We start from the raw sequence: 23921 nt of genomic DNA, 5'->3' as shown, positions 1-23921 counted from the left end.
TGGCTAGCAGCTTGATGCTACTCATCATAGCGTCTGCCTGCTCTCACAGTGATGGAGAAGTGACACCACTGCTCCTCTGAACATCTCATTTCCCTTCAAACAGGTACAAAAAATAAACTTCTCTTTGTATGAGAATATCATGAGAATAATATTTCACTTTTCACTATTCTTTTTTAAGATATTTTATTCACTTTTCTATCCGTAGCAAGTTCTTTTTCCTGTGGTTCAGCTTATGATGCATCTTTTTGCGGGGTTAATCAGAACAGGAAGTAAAGTTCCCTTGGTTTAGGGCAGAAGAAAAGAAGAAGTAATAGCAAAACAGTAAGTAGAGAATGCCCCTTAGCTCTGCCGTAAACCTTACCTGGTTATTTGCACAGACAAGCTACTGAAAGTGAGCTCCTGGAAAGTGTAACCCCAAACTGCGTCTGTGCAACAACCACGGCCCACAAGGCGTAGCAAATCGCTCCCCTTCTAGACAATCTATGCCAGCGATTCTCAACTGGTGGGTCGGGACCCAAACGTGGGTCCTGGAGCAGTTTTCAGTGGGTCACGACAAGGTGTCTGAAAAAAAAAAGTGTGGCAAAAGTCCTGAAGTCCTTATTGGACATGCATCAATACCATTTATTTTACCCTGTTTAGCTGTGAAATTGGGTAAATTTAAATGTTTGATCAATATTTCAACTAATTTATCTCCTTTTCATGTAATAAACGGCTACTTTTCCCATGATAATTAAGTAATTTCACAAGTTCTCTGGAAAATTGGCAAAAATTGACACATACTGATGGGGAAAGGGTAGGGTTAGGGTTAGGGTTAGGCTTGAGATACATTCCAGGTCTATATTCCAGATCTAGTTTTTTTGGCACTGGCTGTAAAAACACAGCCTGGAACACTGTGCAAGTGGAGTATGTGGAATTTGAGGGTTAATGCTTTACAGCAACCTTTGGGAGTCAGTGAGTCACTTTGAACATGAGAGTGAATCACTCATTAGAATGATGAATCCAAAAGTCAAGATCATAAGATACACGATAACATCTTGGACAAAAGTTTGTGGCCACATCTGTTAATCAAATAATCCTGCTGTGGATTGCGGCAGCTGTGTGTAAGTTCAAACGTAGCCTAGTTTGAGCATAAGTTCTTATTTAAGATGGAGTTTACACTCTCCTAACATTTAAGGTGTTGCACCAGCTGTGATCGTTTAACCGCAAGCTAAAGTTATATCCTACCTCCTACTAGGTGTAAAGTCCTCCGTAGAATATGGCTGTCATAGCGATAACTCTGAGAGGCGGGATCACCCAGAAGGCGACAAGGAGTTGAGGATTTTACTGGCAATTTGGTGTCCACACTGTGAGTGGAGATAATTTCCACTGTCCACTGTTAAATTATCTCGTATTACTGTATCAGCGGTTTCGATGTCAGTGTTGTTATTTTATGCTGGCTTTACTTTTAGGATTAATGGCAGTTAGCATACGTTATTTTTAGCTTTTAGCATCTGTAGCAAACACTGGGTTAAGAAATGCTTTTCACATCATATTTGCAACAATATTTTGATTAGTTTGGACGTAAATCTCTACTAGCTAAGATCAACCGTACATCTGTGTGGTGCAACTGAACAATGACACAACTTAAATAAGAACTTAAATAGTTTCAGCGTTGGGTTAAGTGTGGACCATAACTTAAGGCAGAACTTACACATAGCTAGTGCAACAGGCTACAGGTGTTTAAATCAGGCCATAAACCCAAGCACCTAGCCATGCAGTCTCCATTTGCAAACATTTGTGATCCTAAATGAGTCTTCTGGAGAGCTCAGTGGCTTCAAGCGTGGTTGTGTGATGAAAGCCACCTTTACAACCTAATGGCTCATGAAATTTCATCCCTGCTGGATTTTCCAGTCAACTGTTAGTGATGGTATAAGAAAGTGGAAGCGTTTAGAAATAACAGCCACAAAACAGCAGACCATGCAAAGTGTCAGAATGGCATCATCAGCTGTTATGCGCATTGTGTGTAAAAGTCAACACTCTGCTGATTCCATAGATGAAGAGTTGTGAATTTCCAGTAATTTCCAGATTTTCCATGGCTGAGCAGGTGCATGCAAGCATCACATCAATGAGTCCAATGCCAAGTGTTAGGTGGTGCCTTTCAAGAATATAGATCTATATAAGTGTCTGAGGCTAACATCTGCTACCATTGAGATACTATTAAATATGAAACCCTACAGATAATCTGCTGCACTCATATAATTTCTGCTTCCAGTAAATGCAGTAATCGTAATAATTTAACGAGAGATGCTCCATTTTTTCTGTATCTTGTAGAGAGAGCACATTTTAAGAGACGCAGGGTGTGTGCAGACATAACACAGCCTTATTTTACCAGTAGCAAGGATGTTAAGAGTCCAGTAGAGTGAGCCGTACAAACTAATGTCAGCATTACTTAGTTTAATGCACTGTGACTGTCGTTAAAGTGACAGATTTGTGATGTTTTGGGGTTTTCTGTTTGTTTATTCCGAACCACTGAATGGAGCAGTGCTTCCTGTAATCTGACAGATACATCGCCCTCCAGTGAATAACCGACTTATATAAATCATCAAAAAAAACAGCAAACAGGAAAACAAATGTCTGTTATAACTCCAGGCAGTGTCAGCTTTAGTAATAACACAGAGCCGTTTGTCACTCAGCATCAGATATGCAGACGAGCGGGTGTGAGGAACAGCTTCACCTCACACTGAGAGAGAGGAATACAGTAAAAGTGAGATTAGAGCGGAGACATGATAAGGAGACAACGGGACAGAGAGAAGAGCAGGTTTAGACCAGAGAGAAACATGGAAGCAACTAAATAAAGCTCCTTATTCCAAACATGCCAAGGTTTGATCATATCAGAGAAAATAATGTCACCAGCAGCTCACATATTTCATTTTTATAAACATGTTTTATTCAAAAGTAGGTCATACCAGGGTCTTAGCTGTTCCATGAATTAATGAAGTTTATCCTATACACACATTAAACTGACTTCACTGGAGGGAGGAGGAGGGAGAAATAAGGACAAAGACGGCATGATTTAATACCTGGTTTTATTTGGTGTTCATTTGCACCACTTTGGCAGTTAATGCTGACTTTTCTGAATTAGTTGCTAATTGTAATGAGGCTTATGGGGCATCATTTTGATATGCATTTTTCCCTATTCCCTCATTCACATTCATGCAAATTTGACAGGGCGCTGTATGCTTGGCTGAGCAGTTGAGTGCATTTTGTGTGCAGTTTGCATTAATTTCCCTTCTGAGCATGCTCTGTGGATAATGCCCTATCTTTTTTTGCCATTTGCACAGCTTGCACATGTTAAGTCTACATCACTTAAAGTTTTAAAATCAGAAGAATACTTCAGGGTAGTGGCTCACTACAGCCTCACGATTAGGGCTGGGCAATTAACCACAAATGAGCTGTACGGCAGCGCAGGAGCTACACTGTTGCCTCACAGAAAGATAGTTCCTGCTCTTCTTCCTGGTCAGGGCCTTTCCGTGCAGAGTTTGCATGAGCGGGTTCTCTGCGGGTATTCCAGCTTCCTTCCACCACCAAAAACATGCTCGTTAGATTAATTGACGACTCTAAATTGGCCATGAGTGTGAGTTTGAGTGTGTTTTTAAATCGTGGAAGGTGCAATATTTTTTGACCTGACCTGACTTGGAATTTGTCAAAATACCATTTAATTATTTATTTATTAGTTATTTATTTATTTATTTTTTGCAGCACAGATGATATGCACTACATATCATGCAATCCTTCAAGTGCCATTTCATTAGAGTTGTCTACAAAAAAAATCCTACTTTCTTAATTTTTTATACGTTTTTCTGACTAAATATGAGAATGATATAAAAATTATCACTCCCTTTAAAAAACAGTTCATTTCTAATTTGCAATATGAGTCAAAATCATCAGAATTACATATTTTTTCAAAATTGTTCAGCCCTAGTTTGATCTAATATCATGTTGGTTATAGTATAGAATGACGTATTAAAAAATACACAAGATGAGGAACTAAAAAAATAATTGCAAATCAAATCACAATTGCAGTATTAGGTATAAAAAAAATCCCAATTAGATTATTTTCCCAAATCGTTCAGCCATACTCAGGATCTTTAATGAGAGAAATGGTAAACCAATTTTTCTAAAATTTTGAACCCCTCAAATTTATCCAATGGGAAAATTTGCTGTGCAGATCTTAGACGATACTTTTTTTTTTTTTTTTTTTTTTTTTTTTTACTAATTTCTCCATGATTAAATTCGGATTCTCCAGAGATGTCAAGAAATTAACTATTTATATAGCTCTGCTGCACCAAGAAAGGAGATAAGTAGTTTGAGATCTCATTACAACCTGCAACAAGGTTATCTTGCAGTAACATATGGATGCATGTCTGTTCAGGGCTTTGATATGACATCAGTGATCATCAACTGGCGGCCCGAGGACCACATCAGCCCCCCAACATCTTCCCATCCCCAGAACATTAAATTCAGAAATATGCAGAGAAACATAGGTTGATGTATATACACCTTTTTTTTTTTTCCTTACAGCTATGAATTTGAAGTATTGGGAGCTAGATTGAGTCTGCAGCAGGAAAATAATGACCTCAACTTGTCAGTCTTGCTTGTATGCCTTTGTATCCACGTGCACTGTTTAAGTGTGTGCATGTGTGTGAATGAGAGTCAGGCTGAGCGGTATATGCAGGGTGAAGTCGACAGTTGGTGAGTGTTTTGTCTGCAAAGATTACTATAGCGTCTATATGATACCATGGCCGCTTCAAACACACATACATAACACAGTGACAGATAGATAGGCACACGGTCCATCTGATACCTCGTCAGCTGACGTGTGTATTATGGAGAGAAGCAGCCAGCACTTGAACAGAACACACACCAGCTCTGTTGGAGAGATACTGATCTGTTCATCACATTCAGTTAAGTCAGAGTGTATCACTTCAACAAAGATGTGGCTTTAGCTTGATTGATTGCATGTTTATTGTCAATTTTACCGGTGCTGCATAGATTTTTTTTAATTCTGAATCTTTGTATTGCCTCTTGTATTAGGTATTTGCATCATCATCAATGTTTAAATCTGATTCTTTCACTCTGGGTTTTTTGACACACTAAGATGACGGGTAGATAAAGCTTTGAAAGTGTCTGCAGGGAAAACATCTTTTCTTTAAACAGTGAAGAACTGGAGTAAAAGACGGAGCGACACTGACTGAAGAGAGAGAAACTTGAGCTGCTGATGAAATCCTCCTGTCTGCTCTTTTCAAAGCAGGCTGCTGGGTTGTACTTAAAAGATTGGCACAGGTTTGAACTCGTGTTTGGGCCAAATTGATGATGAAACTTGAATGAGAGGAAGTAAAAGATGAGAATAATGGTTGATCTCTAAATCACAGCGGACCTGATAGTGGTCAGTGAGCAGGATAGGACTGTCATTAGGAAGTTTATCTACCAAACACAACAGGACTGTCACCTTCAAGCACACTGATGAAACACTAGGCTGGAGTCTATTTTACAACCCTAAGTTGGGGCACTCTGTAAGATGTTAGATGAGACATTTTACCATTTCATGAAAAATATTCGTTCTTTTTTAAGTTTGATGGCAGCAATACATCTAAAAAAGTTCGGACGGGGCAACAAAAGGCTGAAAAAGTGGTACTGATGAAAAACAGCTTTCAGAGATCATTGTCTGCCAACACAGTAGGCCATGCCACCCACAAAGACGAAGGCTTATCTAAACTGCTCTTGCCTAGCTACATTCTGCTGCTCTCTCTGCAAGCTGCTCTTGCAACCCTCCTCCACCCCAGCTCCTCCATTCTGTTCTGACTTAATCAGTGTCAGTCTGTTGTCATGGATGCCTTTCCTGCTCTGAGTATTGCTGCTTCTCTTTCTGCCTTAGGCTTTCCTTATCAGCATAGGAAAAGCAGGAATGAGTACTGTTCCTGCTTGATTGCTTTCTACGTAGGCTCATGGAAGGGCGGAGGGATCCCAGAACAGATACAAACACATAAACATTAAACATAAATGTCATGTCCTGTGAAGTAAAGAGGAGATGGACCATCAAGCTTGTTATTGGGGCCCAGTTGAAAAGCCTGCATCCCTGATGGGGTTGCATTAGTTAGTGTCTATGATGTGGATAGCTGACCTGCAATTTTCACATAGGACGACTGCGCTGCGCAACGAAGTGCAGGGGTTTGCTCTGATTGAAGCCCACTGGAAGCAGGTCTAGAGCACTGCACTGTGGCACTTGTGTTGTACTTTGAAAGAACCGTATATCCTACGCTTGTGACTTCCTGTTTGGAGCTTTGACAGGTATTGACAGGTATTGACGCGGTTTGGCAGTGTCCGGCGCTGAAAATAGACCTGCAGCATTTCTTGAATGAAGGGGAGCAAAGTAGCGCTCCAGGCATGCGCCACTGCTGGACTGGAGCACCAGCTGTGGAAATGCTCTGATAGACTAGAGAGAGAGCGATTTGCACCGCAGTGTGATTCGCCGGCAGATCGCAGCGCTGTCGCTGTATGTGGAAACTGGAGGTCAAACATCTGGAAAGGTACTATCAGTGCTGATATGTAATCTAAGTTTTAAAGCAACATACGCATGCAATCCTACATCAGACAGGAATGGGACAACATTCCTCTCCCAAAACCCCAGCAACTGCTCTCCTCACTCTCCAGACTTTCCCAGACTGTTGTTAAAAGAAGAGGGGATGCTCCACAGTGGTAATCATGGATGTGTTGCTACCATCAAATTCAAAATGAGATAGTATTTTTAATAAAATTGCAAAATGTCTCAGTTGTGACATCTGATATATTGCTTAGGTTCTATTGTGAAAAAACATGATCTTAGGAGACTTGCAAATCATTGCATTCTGTTTTACTTGCCCCAACTTTTTTGGAAGTGGTGTTGCTTTTTGTTTACTAGTGGAATAACACAGGTTACATCAGAGCCAGTCTGCACAACCAGTCTAGTCCAGATGAAGACATCGCAGATCACCTCTGTATGCAGTCTGAGCTGTCAGATATCAAACCATCTTTAGCACACATTTCGGTTCACCCACACAAAGCATTATGGATTACCCCTTGGAATCTGATTGCCCAAAACAGATGGAAATCCCTGTTAATGCATGGTCTAAACAGGGACTGTGTCTGTGTGTCAGCAGGAGAGACGGGCAGCAGACTGCAGCGTCCAGCTGTGGATGGATGTATTTGATTTACCATGCAGGGAGCGCCTCCGGGTCACATAGCATTTATTTTTCAGCTCCACCCCATGTGTTTTTTCATCTACAAGTCTGTCTGAATATATGTGTGTGTGTGTGAAAGAAAGAGCAGCATACTATTTCTTACACACTCTCCACATTGGTATGGGGTCTGTGTTTGCAGTGGAAGGGGGGGGTCAGTTTTGAAAAATGGTGCCCTGAACTCCACATGTGTGTATGTGTGAGAAATTTAGCCTTTCATATGAATTTAAAGCAGAGCCAAGGACATGGTTTGGCTATCCCAAAGGGTCCACGCATGCTCCAACACACACACACAAGCGGTAAAAGAGCTGCAGGTTGTAAAGTTCCTTGAGGCAGACATTTCCTGCTCTATCAATCTATCAGCAACACTTTTTTTTCTCTAAGGGCACAAAACAAAAGAGAAAAGAAAGGAGGAAAGAAAGAGCCGGCTACAAATTGTCCGTGGAATTAAAGGTCAAGGTTAAAGTTAGCCTCATAAATTGTGTCTCTGTGTGTCGGCCTTTATGAGAATATAAAACTACAGCAGGGTTCTGGCTTGGCTGTCCCCAGACTCCACAAATCCTCCCAAACACACCACCGCTCACAGACATATACAAAGAAAGCCAAATGTTGGGAGCTACAAAGACTTAACATTTCTCCATCTATCACTCTGTCTCTGTCTTTTCTCTGCGGGTAAAAAACATTAACGAGCGGGGCAGAAAAAGGAAGACGCAGTGAAAGAGAGAGCGAGCAATAAACCGCCCGGTGAACACAGGGTCAAGGTTAAAGTCGCTCCCTTAATTATCCTGCGTTTGTGTATGTGTGTGTGTCTGTGTGTGTGTGGGTGTGTGTGTGATGGGGGGTAGCTCAAGGCAACAGGTGTTTGCACAGTCAGCAGGTTGATGTTTCACTCGGCTAGAGTGATTTTCAATGTATTAAACCAACTGTACAGAGAGATAAATCAATAAATGGTTCAAAGAGAAAAAATTCAAGGCTCAATTTTCCAATGAAAACCTCTGTACTGCTTTAAACTCGCTTTAAGCCATGCATACACTGTGTGAATTTCTTCCGATTCAGCCACGAGTTTTGAGTCACACGACTCACTTTGAGGTTGGGCTGACTTTTAGTCAGATTGGGCGTCATTTTGTTGTGCCGACCACGGCTCAACTACAGCCCGGCGAGCTCCTCCCGACTGGCCAGAAGCATTTCTGACATGTTTGATATTTTGGTCGTACAACTCCAGACACTCCCACAGTCAGAGCAGAAACGTGAACAGATTAAACAACTTTGGGGTATGGTTTTCCTTTGTAAACTGTCAGACAACGTCCTAAATTACCATGACAACAGCTGGAATGACTTTCTGATGCACCCACAGCCATGCTATGATAAAGGAAATATACAAGCAGGAAATGTTCCTAACCTCAGACCTGCAGCTGACACAGAGTTGATGTTTTACTTGAATAAAAACTTAGAAATTTGAGATTATTAAGTGGAAAATAGCAGATAGCGTGGAATAAATCAGACAGAGCTGTTTTCCTTGCACAAGTCCTGTGCTTGAAAGCCGTATGTACTCCTTGGGACTGATCAGTACTGATCAGTGGACTAAGAAGAGACATTTGTTGAAAGTGGGGTTATCAAACCACTGTTTTTAGTTTGGTGTCCCATGAATTTCTAACTTTACAATTCAGTACATTATTGACTTATAAAAATCTAAATTCTAAAGTTTATAGTGTCAAAACTTTCTGCTTTCTGAATTTGGAAATTTCGAGGTTATCCATCCAGCTATCTATCCATCCTCTTCTTCTTATCTGAGGCCGGGTCACAAGTGGTAGTAGGATGAGTAAATCAACCCAGACATCTCTCTCCCCAGCAACACTTTCCAACTGCTTCTGGTGGATCCTGAGGTGTTCCCAGACCAGACAGCAAATATGATCCCTTCAGGGCATTCTGAGTCCTCCCCGAGGTCTCCTCCCAGCTGGGCATGCCCAGAAAACCTGCAAAGGGAGGCGTCCAGGAGCCAGCATGTCCACATGGGCCCCATAAGGCTCATATGCAGGCTACCAGATGTGTCCCATGTGGGTTTGTCCGTGAGTTCCATGGTGGCCCCACCTGTGATTGCCCATGTGAAGTGCAAGTGTGGATCAGCCCATATGAGTCCCTTATAGGCCCCATCCAGAGATGCTTTCAATTACCCATGTTTACTACAAGTAGGGATCTACCTTGGATCTCTAGATGGTGCCTATTTGGGTCTCATATGGGCTGATCCACACTTGCAGTTCACATGGGACCCGTGTTATAGCCCACATATAACCCTTGTGGGGCCCAGGTGGACATCCTGATCAGACACCAGAACCACCTCAACTGGCTCCTTTCAATGTGAAGGAGCAGGGACTCTACTCCTAGTTCCCTCCACTCCTAACCCTATCTCTAAGGGTTTCAATAAAAAAAACAACATTTTCATACTTGAACATTTTTTATTTTTTTTCTAAAAATGTACAGATCCTCTGTATTTATTTTGTATTTTAGAGTGGCTCTCTAGGCCTATCGTGTTGGGATTTGTCAATGAAAACAGTTTATTTTTAATTTGTCCAAATGGGTCCTGGGGGGGGGGCAAAGCTTTACTAAGGTGGCTTTCACACTAGGGGGCCGGTCCTGAATCTGAGTGCACTTGAGCCCAAAGTCTGGTTGTTTGGGTAGTGTGAATGCAAAACGAACCGCGCCCAGGCACCGGGCCCGGGTCCACTTGGGGAGGTGGTCTCAGGCACGATTCAAGTGGACTCTGGCACGGTCCGGATGAGAATGCAACCATGCTCAGATACGGGACAGAGCGTCATATCAGCTTTATGACGTCATCGTAAAAACTAAACTTCTTTCAACAGCGTGGCAGTTTGTTCACATTTTTTCTCATCAGAATCCAGGAATTGGGAGGAATCGCGCCACGGCGCAGTTCAATACAACTGGGCCTAATGTGAAAGCACCCTTAGATATGAATGGGGGGGCTATGGCAAAAAGGTTGGGAACCACTTTCTAACAAAAAATGTCCTAAAGTTTCCAGAGAGGGACATTCTTTATCTTTAGTTGTAACGGGACGTGAACCCCCCCCCACACACTCTGTATTTTAAAATGTATTTTCAAAGCGACGCCTGTGTTCATGCTGAAAGCAGTCTCAGAATGTGCATGCACGCTGGAAATGACGCTAGAGCTAAGCGTGCCTTTTTGACACTTAAACTGTACAAAACTGTGACTGTTTGCAACTTGATGTAACATTTTTGCTTCTTTAATAAAGTGCTGCTTAAACTGCCTTGAAGAAGCGACGCTTGCCTCTATTCTCACATTCATCCTATGTATGCTGAAATATGTTGATACATCTCTGCTTTATTTCCTCCTGCATTTCCTCACAAAAACCAAAGCCTTGGTGGTGTTGGGGTGGCTCACTTCCTAAAGGAGTCGAGTTCAAATCAATTCCCCTCCCTTTAAATCTTTTATCCAGCTGAGATCTCTTATGAATAAATAATGGAGTAAACAGCATTTCCTCTTCCCTTTAATTAAACACGGCTCTGCTGAGGAGGGAGAGCTGCTCTGGAAGTTCGGGAGGAACCACGTGGTTTAGGCGATAAAGAGACGGTGCTGTTTTAATTTTCATTCTGTTTCACTGCTGACTGTCACTCCACTTCACGTTCATAATAAATCACACGCTGAGATGATGCATGGGGAGAGGCTCGGCATTTGAATACAAAACACCACAGTAAAGACTATTCAGATTCTGTCTCATTAGCCCCAAAATCAACCGCATAATTACTCTTACCATCATTTCTTCCTCAGTGATACATCTACTTCCTTGTTTTCCTTAACTAAAAGCAGCTGACACATTCATTTTATACAGGAGCTGCTGCTTTACTCCTCATCTTCTGTCTTCATGCCTCGTTTTCTTTTAGTAGAGTAACTTTGCTGTTTTAAACTTTTGCTCAGAAGTCAACACAATATCTGGCACAAAATAAGATCAAAAAGGAAGACTGTCTCAGGTTTAAACAGGCAATGATTTTAACTGTTTTCTCCAACTTTGACAATAAAGCTTTTATTCGCTCCAAAAGTGATAATATAACCTTCACTCTTTTGCTGAAAACACTGTTGGGTGATCAGATGGGAGGAAAGGGAAGACATGATGGACACTGACGACATGATAATAGTAACAAAGCCAAGAGGCTAATGGTGTGATGACAGTTTTTGCCTTTATTTAAATGCAATGTGTGACCAGTAACATGCACACTATCGATGCATGCCTTACAAACATATAGGGCCATGCCCGCCCCTGCTGATTTGGGGGGCCTCCTATAAGAGTCTGCTTAGGGCCTCACTTTGGTCAGGGGCGGCCCTGCATAGGGCATAATGCAGATATATCCAGTAGCTACAGAAAGAGAAAAGAAAGGCTCTGGAGTGAATGTTTTAACAGTCAGCATGGCTACTTGCAATTTAGATTGTCTTAGATTCATCTTGACGATGAACTGCAGCCAAAGAATGTAATTTACAAATTTATGCTGGCAAAAGCCTATGAGGCCATGCAAACTCCAGCATCATATTAAGACCAAGCACCCAAGTTTGGTGACCAAGCCACAGGAGCTGTTGGTCAGAAAGCTAAAGCCATTGTTGTCAGAAACAAGGAAAGACACATTTAGCAGTGCAAATACCGAGGCCAACTGTGTGGAGGGTATCCACATTAATCAAAAGCAAGAACGGATCATGACTGCAGGTGGAGGATGATCTGCAGTGATTCCTCTCTGCAGTGCAGACCTGAATCACTTCCCACTAAATCAGAGGTGCACATAAAAGGATGTTCTGGTAATTATTTGATAGCTGAAAGCATAACGAGAATGATTCATGGATGGTGTTGAGACGGCAATAGGAAAAAGTGATGCACACTGCATGCAATATTATGTCCTACCTTCTATTATTAAGTTATTTAAACAGAAAGGCTATGCAGTGCTTTGGAAACATATTTACCCTTTCCTAATTTCTTTATGTAAATATTTGTCACTCTTAAATGTTTCAAATCATCAAAGAAATTTGAATATCAGACAAAGATAACCTGAGAGAAAACAAGCAGCAGTTTGTAAATGATGATTTCATTTATTAAGGGAAAATGTCCAAACCTACCTGTTCCTATGTGAAAAACGTCCCCACCCTTTGTTGAATTAATTGTCATTAACCAAATATTTTGCACAGATGACTTCAGTTTCACTTTCCACACCCAGGCCCGATTACTGCCAGACCTGCTGAATCCAGAAATCCCTTAAATAGAACCTGTCTGACAACGTTAAGTCAGCTAAAAGACCTCCAACACATCAACACACCATCTAAAGAAATTTAAGAACAGATGAGAAACAAAGTACATCAGTCTAGAAAGGAATGCAAAGACATTCCTACGGCTTTGAGACTCCAGTGAACCATGGTGAGAGCTATTATCCACAAATGCAGAAAACTTGTAATAGTGGTGAACCTTCCCAGGAGTGGGAGCACATGGATGACTCATCCAGGAGTTCATAGAAAAACCCAGAACAACATCTGCAAGATCTGCAGGCCTCAATTGACTTTGTTAAGGTCATTGTTCATGATTCAACAATAATAAAGAGACTGGGCAAAAATGGCATCCTGGGAGAGTTCCAAAACCACTGCTGAGCAAAAACAAAACAATGGCTCGTCTCACATTTGACTAAAAACATCCTGATGATCCCCAAAACTTCTGGGAAAATATTCTGTGGACTGACCAGACTTTTTGGAAGGTATGTGTCCTGAAGGAGAATGTCTAGCCATCAGTTTGAGACCTCAAGCTCAAGCATAATTGGACTAAGCAGCAGGACAATTATTCCAAACACACCAGCAAGTCCACCTCTGAATGGTTTAAAAAGGAAATGAAGGTTTTGGAGTGGCCTAGTCAAACTCTGGACTTTAATATGGTTGAGATGCTGTGGCATGACCTTATACAGAAAACCTTCCAATGTGGCTGAATTAAAATAATTCTGCAAAGAGGAGTGGGCCAAAATTTGTCCACAGCAAAGTGAAAGACTCATTGCCAGTTACTGCAAATACTTGCTTGAAGTTGTTGCTGTCAAAAATGGAAGAACCATTATTAGGTTTAAAGGCCAGTGTCTTTTTCAGATAGGGCCAAATAGGTTTGGATGGATTTTTTCCTCATAAAAATAAAATCATTACTCATCCACACTTTGAAAAACACAGGTCCATATTGAATAAAAAACTAGTAATGACTATTATTCTAGTGTTGTACTTCACTTGTCTAAAATATTGCCAACAACTTCCAAATTCTGGCTTGTAATTGGACCTTGTTATGTCGGCCACAATGACAGACTTTTATAAAACAATCTTATTTGTATTAAAAATGTGGCTGACTGACAAACAGTAGCAAAAACAACTGCATACACAGAAAAGTCAGAGAAGACCTTTATGGCCCTTAAACTGATGTTTTATATAATCAGAAGAGTGTGTAAAGCAGCCTACCTGTTAGTTTGTTTTATTTAGAAAGTTTAGCAGGGAACCCCAGAAAGAGCAACCACCTTTGCAAATAACTTGATTGTTTCAATAACTGCCCAGAAATAAATTCATATAATAATAATAATAATGAATAAATACATGTTCAGCAACACCAACAGGTAAGACTTAGTCGCTTTACCTTGTTTCCAGAGGCACATTGCTACCCAGCACCCAGCTGTCTTGCAGCGGGACGCTCTCGGGGGGCGTGGTCTGCAGCTCGGCTGGTGATTGGCCGGCCACGGGGGCCGGAGTTCCAGTGGGAGGGGTGAGCTGCCGTGAATTCAGGGATTGGCCAGCGTGGTGCGTGGGGCCCAGGGATTGGTTGAGAGCTGTGATGGAGGGCTGCTGGCGGTGAGGGGGAGGTACTGGAGGCAGGGTGGAGCCGTGGTGATTGGACGGTTGCTCTGTGGAAACAGAAGAGAGGCGTGGTCAGAGGGAATCTTTGTTGAAATTCACACATTTTTAACATAAATGGATAGTTTCTTGGGCTTCTAAAAGTAGGGTAACAATTATGCAACACATTGCATTCAAGACAACATACAACTGTCTCCTTCCTCCTTTGAATTTTGCACGTCTAACATTTTTAAATATTCTTATCTTAAAAGAAGAAAACAATTTTCTCTGATTGTTTCTTCTAAAATGCAAATACTGTTGCATTGTTGTATTTCTTGGAAAATGAATGGTATCTCTAAGTGAAGTTTTGCTTCTCTTTTCAATATTTTAGATCATTTTAAACAGGATTACAAAAACAATCTGCAGCAGGCAGGGGGTGTGTTTTCATGGGTTTAAATGAATTTTAGGAGAACAGAGATTTGGGGATGGGTTGGGGTTTCATTGGATTATAATAAAGTAAAATCTTGGCTTTCATTTTGTACAAAGAAAATCCCTCCTTTTTCTAAACCACTCATCTTGTTCAGGATGGTGGGAAAGGAATACAGTTAATAGAAAAGGCTTTAATTTGAAAAGGATGCAAATCAAACACCGACAGAAGCGGCTACTTTGCCTGCCAGCTCCGTTTCCATCCAAACCGGCGCCTCACACTGCCAGGTTCAAACAAAAGAAGTTTCTGGTGTGTGGAGGACGTGTGTTTGTAGTTTTTTTTGAGTTTCACTGCAGAGATGTCATTGGCAGGATTTGGAGGATATCTCCAAACTTCCCTCTGACTTTATGCTCAGTAAGGACTAAATTAATGAACTAACATTTGCATTGTTAACAGGAGAAAACTCATCACGTTGCTTTTTTAAAATTCTAATTAAGCAGTTGTGAGAATATCATAACTGTCGTCTGCATGGAAACAAAAAGTAGCGTCAGACTATCACAGGCTGAGTTCATCAGAGTAAATAGAAATCTTTATGAAGCAGTGACTGGGAAAAAATCTAACTCAGACGCCTGAGGCAGTTTGACCTGCAGAGATGTTTCCGATGACTGTCAGAGTCTAAATGTAAGAGCCCTGAGGCAACAGGAGGATGGACTGAAGAGTCAGAGGAAGATCAGCGACAGAACTTGACTTTTAATGAAGAGAGAGGAAAGGAGATTCAAGGCCCCAGAGTGCTTAAAGATCCAATAATACACAAATTTAACAATCTGTCACATATCCATAAAGGTTACAGAGAGGATACAGGGAGTTTCCATCCATCAAGGAAACTTAAGACTATGTTTGCAGGGCATCAGAAATGCAGTTTTATACAGTAAATGCTTTAAAGCACTGGTGGATGCCGGGCTGGGTTAAATGGACCAAAAATGTGTTAATAACTTCAAGATGAAGGATACATGATCAATGATAAATGGTTGTTAAAATACCCAAATTGTAGGATATTCTATGGAGAAAAGACATTTCTAAGGCTTTGAGACTCAAGCAAACCATGATGACAGCCATTATCCACAAATGCAGAAAACTTAGAACAGTGATAAACCTTCCCAGGAGTGGTTGGCCCAACAAAATGCACATCGAGGAGGTCACAAAAGAACCCAGAACAACATCTAAAGACCTGCAGGCCTCTCTTGGATCAGTATTCATGATTCATGAATACTGAGTATGATGATTCATGCTGTGGCATGACCTTAAAGACCCTGTAAAGTGAAATCCAAAGTCTGTGTCTTAACACACTAGATATGTTGGAGTATGGTTGCCGTAAACATGTGAAAATGCTGAGATCTACATGTGACTGAATATTGAATTGAGACTGTTAGAAAATTTTTCACCTCTTTCCTGGCTTAGTTTCATGTGGGCGGGGCCAATATGTGGGCAGTGGGAATGACCCTGCCTCTCTAACACTACAATATAAAATCAGAGCAGTTCATCTCAGTACAGTCTGTTGTTAGCTGATGTCACTGCCTTTACTGAAAGTTAACAGTCAGTTAAATACTATTTTTTTTTTCGTTGTGAGGTAAATTGCCAAATCTTTCAGCCACAGTGGTCTATGGATCATTTAAAGCATCAGAACAGAGATTTGAGCCAGAAAACGGCCTTTGTTCTTCTTCTGAGGTCAACGAAAGGTCAAGAAGCAGGCTAATGACAGGAGTGCTTTCCCTAACTCAGATTGTATTGCATTTTTTAAAAATTTGACAGCATCTTATTTCTCCTGAGTGGGCGTGGCTTCAGCTCATTCAACAGACACGCCCACACCATCCTGGAGCAGATTTTACATGATTTTGAAGCTTGATTTTATAGACTTAGAGATGTTTTATTGGACCGAAACTTGACCTGGGGGTTCATAACTCAATGGCCTATCATACAACAAACTTAAATACAAATTTATTTTCACTTTACAGGCTCTTTAAACATGCGTCCCATGCTAAAAAACCTTCCAATGTGGATGAATGAAAACACTTCTGCAAAGAAGAGTGGGTCAAAATTCCTCCCCACTGATGTGAAAGACTCATTGCCAGTTATCACAAACTTTGTTGCATACAAAGGTGGCACAACCAGTTACTAGGTAGAGGGAGGCAATGACTTTTCACATTTAAAACATCAAACACTCACCCTCTAACTACAATCTCCCATTTTTATGCCTACAAAAACATTCCTTTTTCTTATTCTTCTTTTTTAGTTATTGCTATAAAGGTGTGTTAACTATACTGACTACATTTCCTTGAGTAACAGCTAAATTTAATCATGTTCACACATGCTTTGACTTCACTACGGCACGACTCGCCAGAGCACACAGCCACCAGCAGGTGTTTGATGTGTTATTTTTCTAACCATGTATGTCAGATGTAAATAAGGAGAAACGTATTCATTAAAATAAAACACAACTTTAATCTAAGTGTCCTTGAATCTGCTGCAGGTTCACATATTTTGTTTGTTTTAAGCTTCATGTGAGAAGAAAAGCTCAGAGCGACTGCTGGTTTGGATGTTAACCGCCATGTAAATTCCTCTGCGGTGAACAGGCCGGTCAAAGCTGGTGAGAACAGTAACCCTACGCTGCGCTCCGCTCAGCCAGGATGAATACTGATCAGTGATTGGCCTTCACAAAACCCAGCTTTGTTTTTCCACAAAATATTTGCACAAAGTTGACCTGGCTTCAACTTTTCCCCGCTGCTTTACTTGCACTGCTTTTTGGCTCCTTCTCTGTCCCCGGGGTGCTCTGAAGGAAATGAATGGCAACGCTGGTGTTTGATTTGCATAAAGAGCATCACGTCTCCATTTCCCAGCCCTGCTGTTATTCATTCTCCGCCGTCCTCACAGGACAAAGCAGAAAGTGAAGAGAGTAAAGAACATGCAGGAACAGAGAGAAGGAGAGAGAGGGCGTTTTGGTTACAGAGAGAGGAAGTTCTCTCCTCCTTCTGTCCATATGCTGTTTTGTCGGCTTAGTAATTGCTCCACTTATGCAAACCTTCAAGGCTAAATGCTTAACTCACACATGCACACACAAAGTCAGGAATTCAGGATGAGTGTTCAGGCATCATTAGCAGGACTACATCTGTGTGCCATCATTGCAAATGCAGTACTAAACACCTTTTAGTCAGTGAGATACCACACACGCTCACACAGATCATTCTGGGTGCTGTTTCTCCAATAAAAAAAAATCTCAGTGAGACAGAAGCAGGAGGATATATCACTCCAGATGACAGACAAAAAGCTCTCATGGTGAAAGGAAGAAATTCACTCCAGCACTAAATCCCATTACATGGAAATATTCAGACAGAAGGGACAGAGTCGTTTAATGAGCATCTCAAAGAGTGAGGCACACTGACTCTACATTTAAGAGGAAAAAGAACCACATGCATACAGTCTCCTTCACAAATCACAGCTCCCCACACACTCAGTGCTTTCATGCACTTTTAGAAAAAACTAATGGCAGTTGTTTTAGAAGGCAGGGATAGAAACATGGCTCTAATGATTAAAGCCCCTTGATATCCTGCATGCATGGATGTACAGTGCTTTTTTATTAGACCACCACCCAAGGTAAGGGTTATGCCACAGCTGCCCTAAATTAACAGCATTGGTAATTACCAAAATCATTTTTGATGTTTCTGCAATGGTTAATACACCAATATGTAGAAGCTCTTTAACCCAAATGATATTTTTATTGCTAAAGTAGAATTATTATTGTTATCCATGAATTTTCAAATGTACTAATTTCCAAAAAAAAAAAGAGAGAGAAAGAAAAAGTAAAGCACATTATTATTTCTTGATTAATATGTCAAATTATAGTTATTTACCTGCATTCCTGAACAGAAAAATGAGTTTTAGTGGTTGAATGTTATGCTTTATTCATTTCTGACTTCACAGAGAAGCCTAGTGAGCCGGTTCAAATTTGAGTGAATTCAGTTTGAAATCCCTCATTCCTGTTCAAAATGGTAAACTGTGGAGAGCTGACTGAAAATGAAAGAGTCTGCATTAAAGCACTTCATGATGCTGGATGGTCTCTGAGACAAATATGACAGGTGGTCTAATAAAATTGTTAAGCACTGTATATGTCACAATAAGAAAAAAAAAATCATGATATTCTCAGTTAAATTGCAAATAAAAAAACAATTATTTGTTACCAAACTGGAAAAGGCTATCAGTCTGATTTAATTGCAACTGAGGAATAAATTTACCATTGATGCCCAAGGTGACATATATGTAACTTTTCAGATCTTTACTCATGTTAGGACTTATTATCTGTCATTATCCAACAGAGAGAATACACCTCTAACTCAGTAAAGGCTGATCCGGCTGTTCCATCTTACAAATCTTCAAGATGATTGCCTGGTCTAAGAATGAGAGGACCAATCAGCATCATTTGAGGAGAAAGAGGCAGTAGCTACAGCCGTAATTTAGTTGAAGTGACTGCAAGCCTGCAAACAATGGTTGCCAGAACGTGCAGCTGTAGCAGTAGCAGCTTTTTTCAGTGCAAAAGATGTTTTTATGTTTTCACTGACTGCCTTCAGAAAGAGTTTCATTTACCATCTGGCTCCAGTGATAGTGAATGATTATGGGCTGAAGATCTCTATTTTTCCTTAAGGGCTTTTCATGCCTTCATTTAGACACCAGGACAGTAGACAGAAACAAAAACAGGATGAGAGAGTGGGGATAAGACATGAAAGAAAGAGGCCCCAGGCCAGAATTGAAACCGGGCCACCCACACACACAGGACACAACCCTACTGCCAGGCCATCCACGCCCTGAAGATCTCCAGAAAAATGTTCACTGAGGGAACGAATCAACAGAGAGGATGTCTCATTTTCTCACAGAGCTGCTGCTCTCTGTTGGTCCTTAGAAATAATGCATATTCACGACACCTGGCTCAACTTGACTGTTTCTTTTTTTTCTTTCTTAAACTCGAGGTAATTGACTTCCTGAATTTTATTTTGAAAGACAATAAAGAACTTTCAGGAGATCAAAAATGATGGCGTGAACTTGAGCAAGGAAAAAGTGACCATGTAATGGATTTAAAAGGGAATAAGGGAACAGTTAAAGGGTAAATGTTTGGTAACACTTGATGCAGATGACTTTTGACTGAGCTGTCTGTGAGTACTTTTAAAGTAGAGTGAGACATAAGAGCAGCGGTAGACTTGTTTTACAGAACTGTGGCATGGCTTTAAAAAGTGTGCTGAAAGGGACAATAAAACATGCAGTTAACCTCAATTTACACATTAAATTAATGCAGTAGTTACGGACTTAAATTCATCTCACTTAAATGCATACTGACAGTCCCACTTACAAGTATTCACCGTGACAATATCCTGTTTTTTAATATCTCTCTCAGCTGCTGAGTTATTAGCAGCCCATCCCAGGATGATGTCACTCGCTTCTCATTCGTTACCCCACAGAGGAAACTTTTATGATAATCAAGCATCCCTCTGTGACACAATCAACTTAGGGTGTGTGGACATTCCTGAAAAAGACCATCACCAGAAAGCCTCTTTAATGTCTATAAATGCTTTGGTGACATGCAGAAGACTTTAGCAGGCTACTTCAGTTTGAATCAGTGCAGAGCTAGGGAACTCCTCTGCTCCTGAATACTGCAGCATTTGTGATTTGTACATTTTAAAGCAACGCTATCTGTAACAAGAAAAAGGGGACATTTTTACAGTATTTTTTTGCTTCATGAATAAGCACGGAGCGCGATGTATTCTAACTTAGGCTGCCTCCACACGGCAGACCAAAGACAGCTGAATGTAATTGGCTGTTTAGACCATGCGTTCTCAACATTGGGGTTGCGAGACACTGAGAGGGGGTCTCCAGATGCCTTAAAACACTAGGAATATTTTTTTTTTATTTACACTGTTGCTACTTCACACCAATTTTGCCAGATTTTAACCCATTGTCATCCCTTTTTTCCTTCCAATTTTTCCAACTTTAACACATTTTTACCACTTAAAACCCATTTTTTGTCAGTTTTTTTCTGCCTGTTTTTGCCACTTTAAACCAAATCTTTCGATTCTCTATTGTTGGCTCTGCTGACCCATTATTGCCACTGTTAACTCCTCTTTTCCACTTTTTACACCACATTTGACAATTTAATATGGCATTTTTTGCCAGTTTAACCCATTTTGGCCTAGTTCTGCCTCAGCTAACCCTTTTTTTGGCCAGTTTATATCATTTTCATCCCATTTTACCAAATTTCCACCTATTTTTACCACTTTAATGCCATTTCAGCCACTTTTTCATCCCCTTTTACCACTTAATATGCCCGTTTCTGCCACTTTAACCCATTTTTGGTTATTTTTTTGCCACTTTTATCCAATTTTTGGCACTTCTAATCCATTTATGCTACTTTTAAACAACAATTTCACCACCTTTCCCAACATTTTTTGACATTATTAACCCATTTAAGCTATTTTTAACGTATTTTAAATATACCACAGCTTAACTTTACAATGGACCATGATTTTGCTTGCCCCTCAGTTTGGCTGGGCCATCCTTCTGCAGCCTTGTCTGCACATGACTATTGTAGAATGTGCATGGCTGTGATCAGCCACCTTCAGGTACAGTGGGGGTCCCCGGTCTCTGACACCTTCATTTTGGGGGTCACAGGCTTAAACGGTTGAGAACCCCTGGTTTAGATGATGCATTAATGTGGATTAATCATGCAATTTAAGCATTCAGATAAACTTTAGTGCATGCATCCATAATATGCATCAAATATATTTTTGGGGCTTTTTCAGCCTTTAGATGATGAGAAGATGAGAAGCTGAGAAGGAGTTGTGATGTGTGTTCGTAGATGAGTTTGTTCAAATGGCTGGCTCCTTCTGTGAGCTGTGGGGAGAGATGGTTTACTTTTTCCATGTGTTGTTGGTGTTTTAAAGAGATAAAAATGAGCAGAATGGAACCGAATAAAGAGTCATTTGGGAACCGAAAGGTGAGCTGAGACAAACAATCAGGATCTCTAAAAATAGCTGCAATTCCTACCACTCCAAGCAAGGCTGAACAGACATGATATTTTGCTATAATCATTAGATTAGACTGTATTCAAGTCTTGAAAGTAACAGTGAAAGTAACTAATGTAAAGTAGTTGACTGGAGTGCTTTTCTCCATCTTGAGCTGTGTTTTAGAGCACTCACAGACACATAAATACACACAGACCCAGATATAAACGCATACGCCTACACAAGTCTGCAGCAGCTTTGATTGTCCAATGGATTTTTTAACTCAGGGAGCTGGAATTAATTTGGAAAGGTCATTTGACCAAGTACCTCAGCGTAATAGATTTTGTTCTGAATTAATCCCAGTGCAGTGACAGACCTGCAATAGCGTGTGTGTTTGTCTGTGTGTGTCTTAGATCGTTGATCTTGAAAATTATCCAGAAAATACGTTTGGTGTAAAAAAGGTTGTGACTTTAAATTAAGCAGTTTTTAATGCTGTTTTAGGGCCAGGAACAACTTTTTATAAATATATGGATCTATTAAGGAGCATGACGATAGGTGAGACTATATCATTATTTCATTGTTGTTTATGTTTGTTCACCCAAATACTCATTGCTCTAAAACATCTGATTCAGCACAAAAACTTCATTGGTAATGGAGAAAAAGACAAAAAAAGACTTTGTACACAACTATTTTTCCTCTACTTAAGAACTACACAACCCACAATACATTGCGGTTCCATTATATTACTGTAAATACTCTCTTTTTCAACAAGATGCAACTCACAAGAGATTAATGTGCTTCCTTTCAAAGCATAAACAGACTGTCTTTCTACATCATAGCCTTTTCAAACCTGCAGGAGCGCCGGCGCTCACATTGCATATCTATTTTCTACCGTGAGTAGAATTGCAATCAAATGAGATAGAGCAATAATTCTTTTTGTATATTAGGCCAGAGGAGTTACACAAACATATCACACAGTCAGTGTGTCCCAGAGTTCTGTTTCCTTCCAGAAATATCCTTTCTTCTTTTGCAGAAATGTAGTAAAAAGCACGCACATTAAAAACATGCCAGCGCAGGGGTTAGTGCTGTTGCCTCACAGCAAGAAGGTCACTGGTTCACTTCCTGGTCAGGGCCTTTCTGTGTGGAGTTTGTGTGTTCTCCCTTTGCATGTGTGGGCTCTCTCTGGGTACTAATGCTTCCTCCTCATAACAAAAAAAAAGCTCATTATGTTAACTGGTGACTCAAAATTGACCAAATGCTAGAGTGTGAGAGTGCCTGGTGGTCTGTCTCTATTTGTCAGCCCTGTGATTGACCGGCGACCAGTCCAGGGTGTACCCCGCCTCTTGCCCAATGACAGCTGGGATAGGCTAGTACAAAAAGCTTGCTGTCATAAAATATATTAGCATTCATTCTGAACAGTGTTAGTATCTGTTTTCTTTGTAGGCTGTTTTTAACCAGGAAGCCATACAATAAACAGTAGCAAGGGATCGTTTAAACTTCACTGTTACATCACTTCCATACATTCAGATATCAGATGCTAAGCCTTGATGCTTTTGAGGACTTTATCACAAAAACTACATTTTTTTGTGATAAATTTTGGAATTAATCGCAAAAAGCTACTTGTCAGTGGGCTCCACCGAACAGATATATCACTTTCATACTCCTGGACAGTGCTTATCAGTTGATGAGGCTGTTTTCTGTGGGTCAAAAGAAGACTTCTTAGAATCCATGTGGAAGCTCCGAGCCGGTGTGTGCCCATTTATTTTCTACTCCTGATCTTGATTTATGTGTCTCCTTTTCTTTGGAGAAAAAGCTAGTTTTTCCTTGATAATGTGTTCATTTCTGCAGATCCCTTGGTAAAAATGTAAAAGTTTGCAAAAAAAAAAAAAATCGGACTACAATAAATTGCATGCATGCATGTCTTCAAGTAAGGTCAGGTTTGGGAGCATAGGCCAGTGCTCAGGTATGATACTGTAAGCCAGACCTATTCATTTAGAAGCCCAGGGGCCACATGCGGCCCAGAGCCAACCTCCAAGTGGCCCAGTCTGGTCATGCCAGAGATGAAACCTGTTTGCAAGATTTCATAAATTCCCACAGTATTTTAGACCATAAATGCAACACTCCGCGTAGCTTAGCAACAGGCTACCTACAATGCACTGGGTTGTTTTGAAGCCGACAGAAGTAGCCCCAAATTCTGAGCATAAAACATGTCCTTTTCAATCCTTTCTATTTATTTTACTTTTATTCAAGTGAAAGAAACATTTCTACTACCTCAGGTTATGTTCAAATACAGCTCTGTTGAGTTTTTTATGAACTTTTTGACATGCTTTTGTCATGTTGTCAAAT

The 23921-nt window shown here is 40.6% G+C and overlaps 1 protein-coding gene across 2 annotated transcripts in view; it reads right to left on the bottom strand.

The window, feature by feature from the left end:
• tenm3 (teneurin transmembrane protein 3) overlaps positions 1-23921 on the bottom strand; it is a 366938-nt gene that overhangs the window by 206462 nt on the left and 136555 nt on the right. For both annotated transcript variants that reach the window (XM_041784623.1, XM_041784625.1), the window contains exon 3: positions 13915-14179. In XM_041784623.1, coding sequence (XP_041640557.1) covers positions 13915-14179 — 265 coding nt within the window. The remainder of the gene's footprint in view (positions 1-13914; positions 14180-23921) is intronic.

This window comes from Cheilinus undulatus, linkage group 4 (genome assembly GCF_018320785.1).
Source record: "Cheilinus undulatus linkage group 4, ASM1832078v1, whole genome shotgun sequence".
NCBI lineage: Eukaryota > Metazoa > Chordata > Actinopteri > Labriformes > Labridae > Cheilinus > Cheilinus undulatus.
This window is presented reverse-complemented; position numbering and strand designations above follow the sequence as displayed.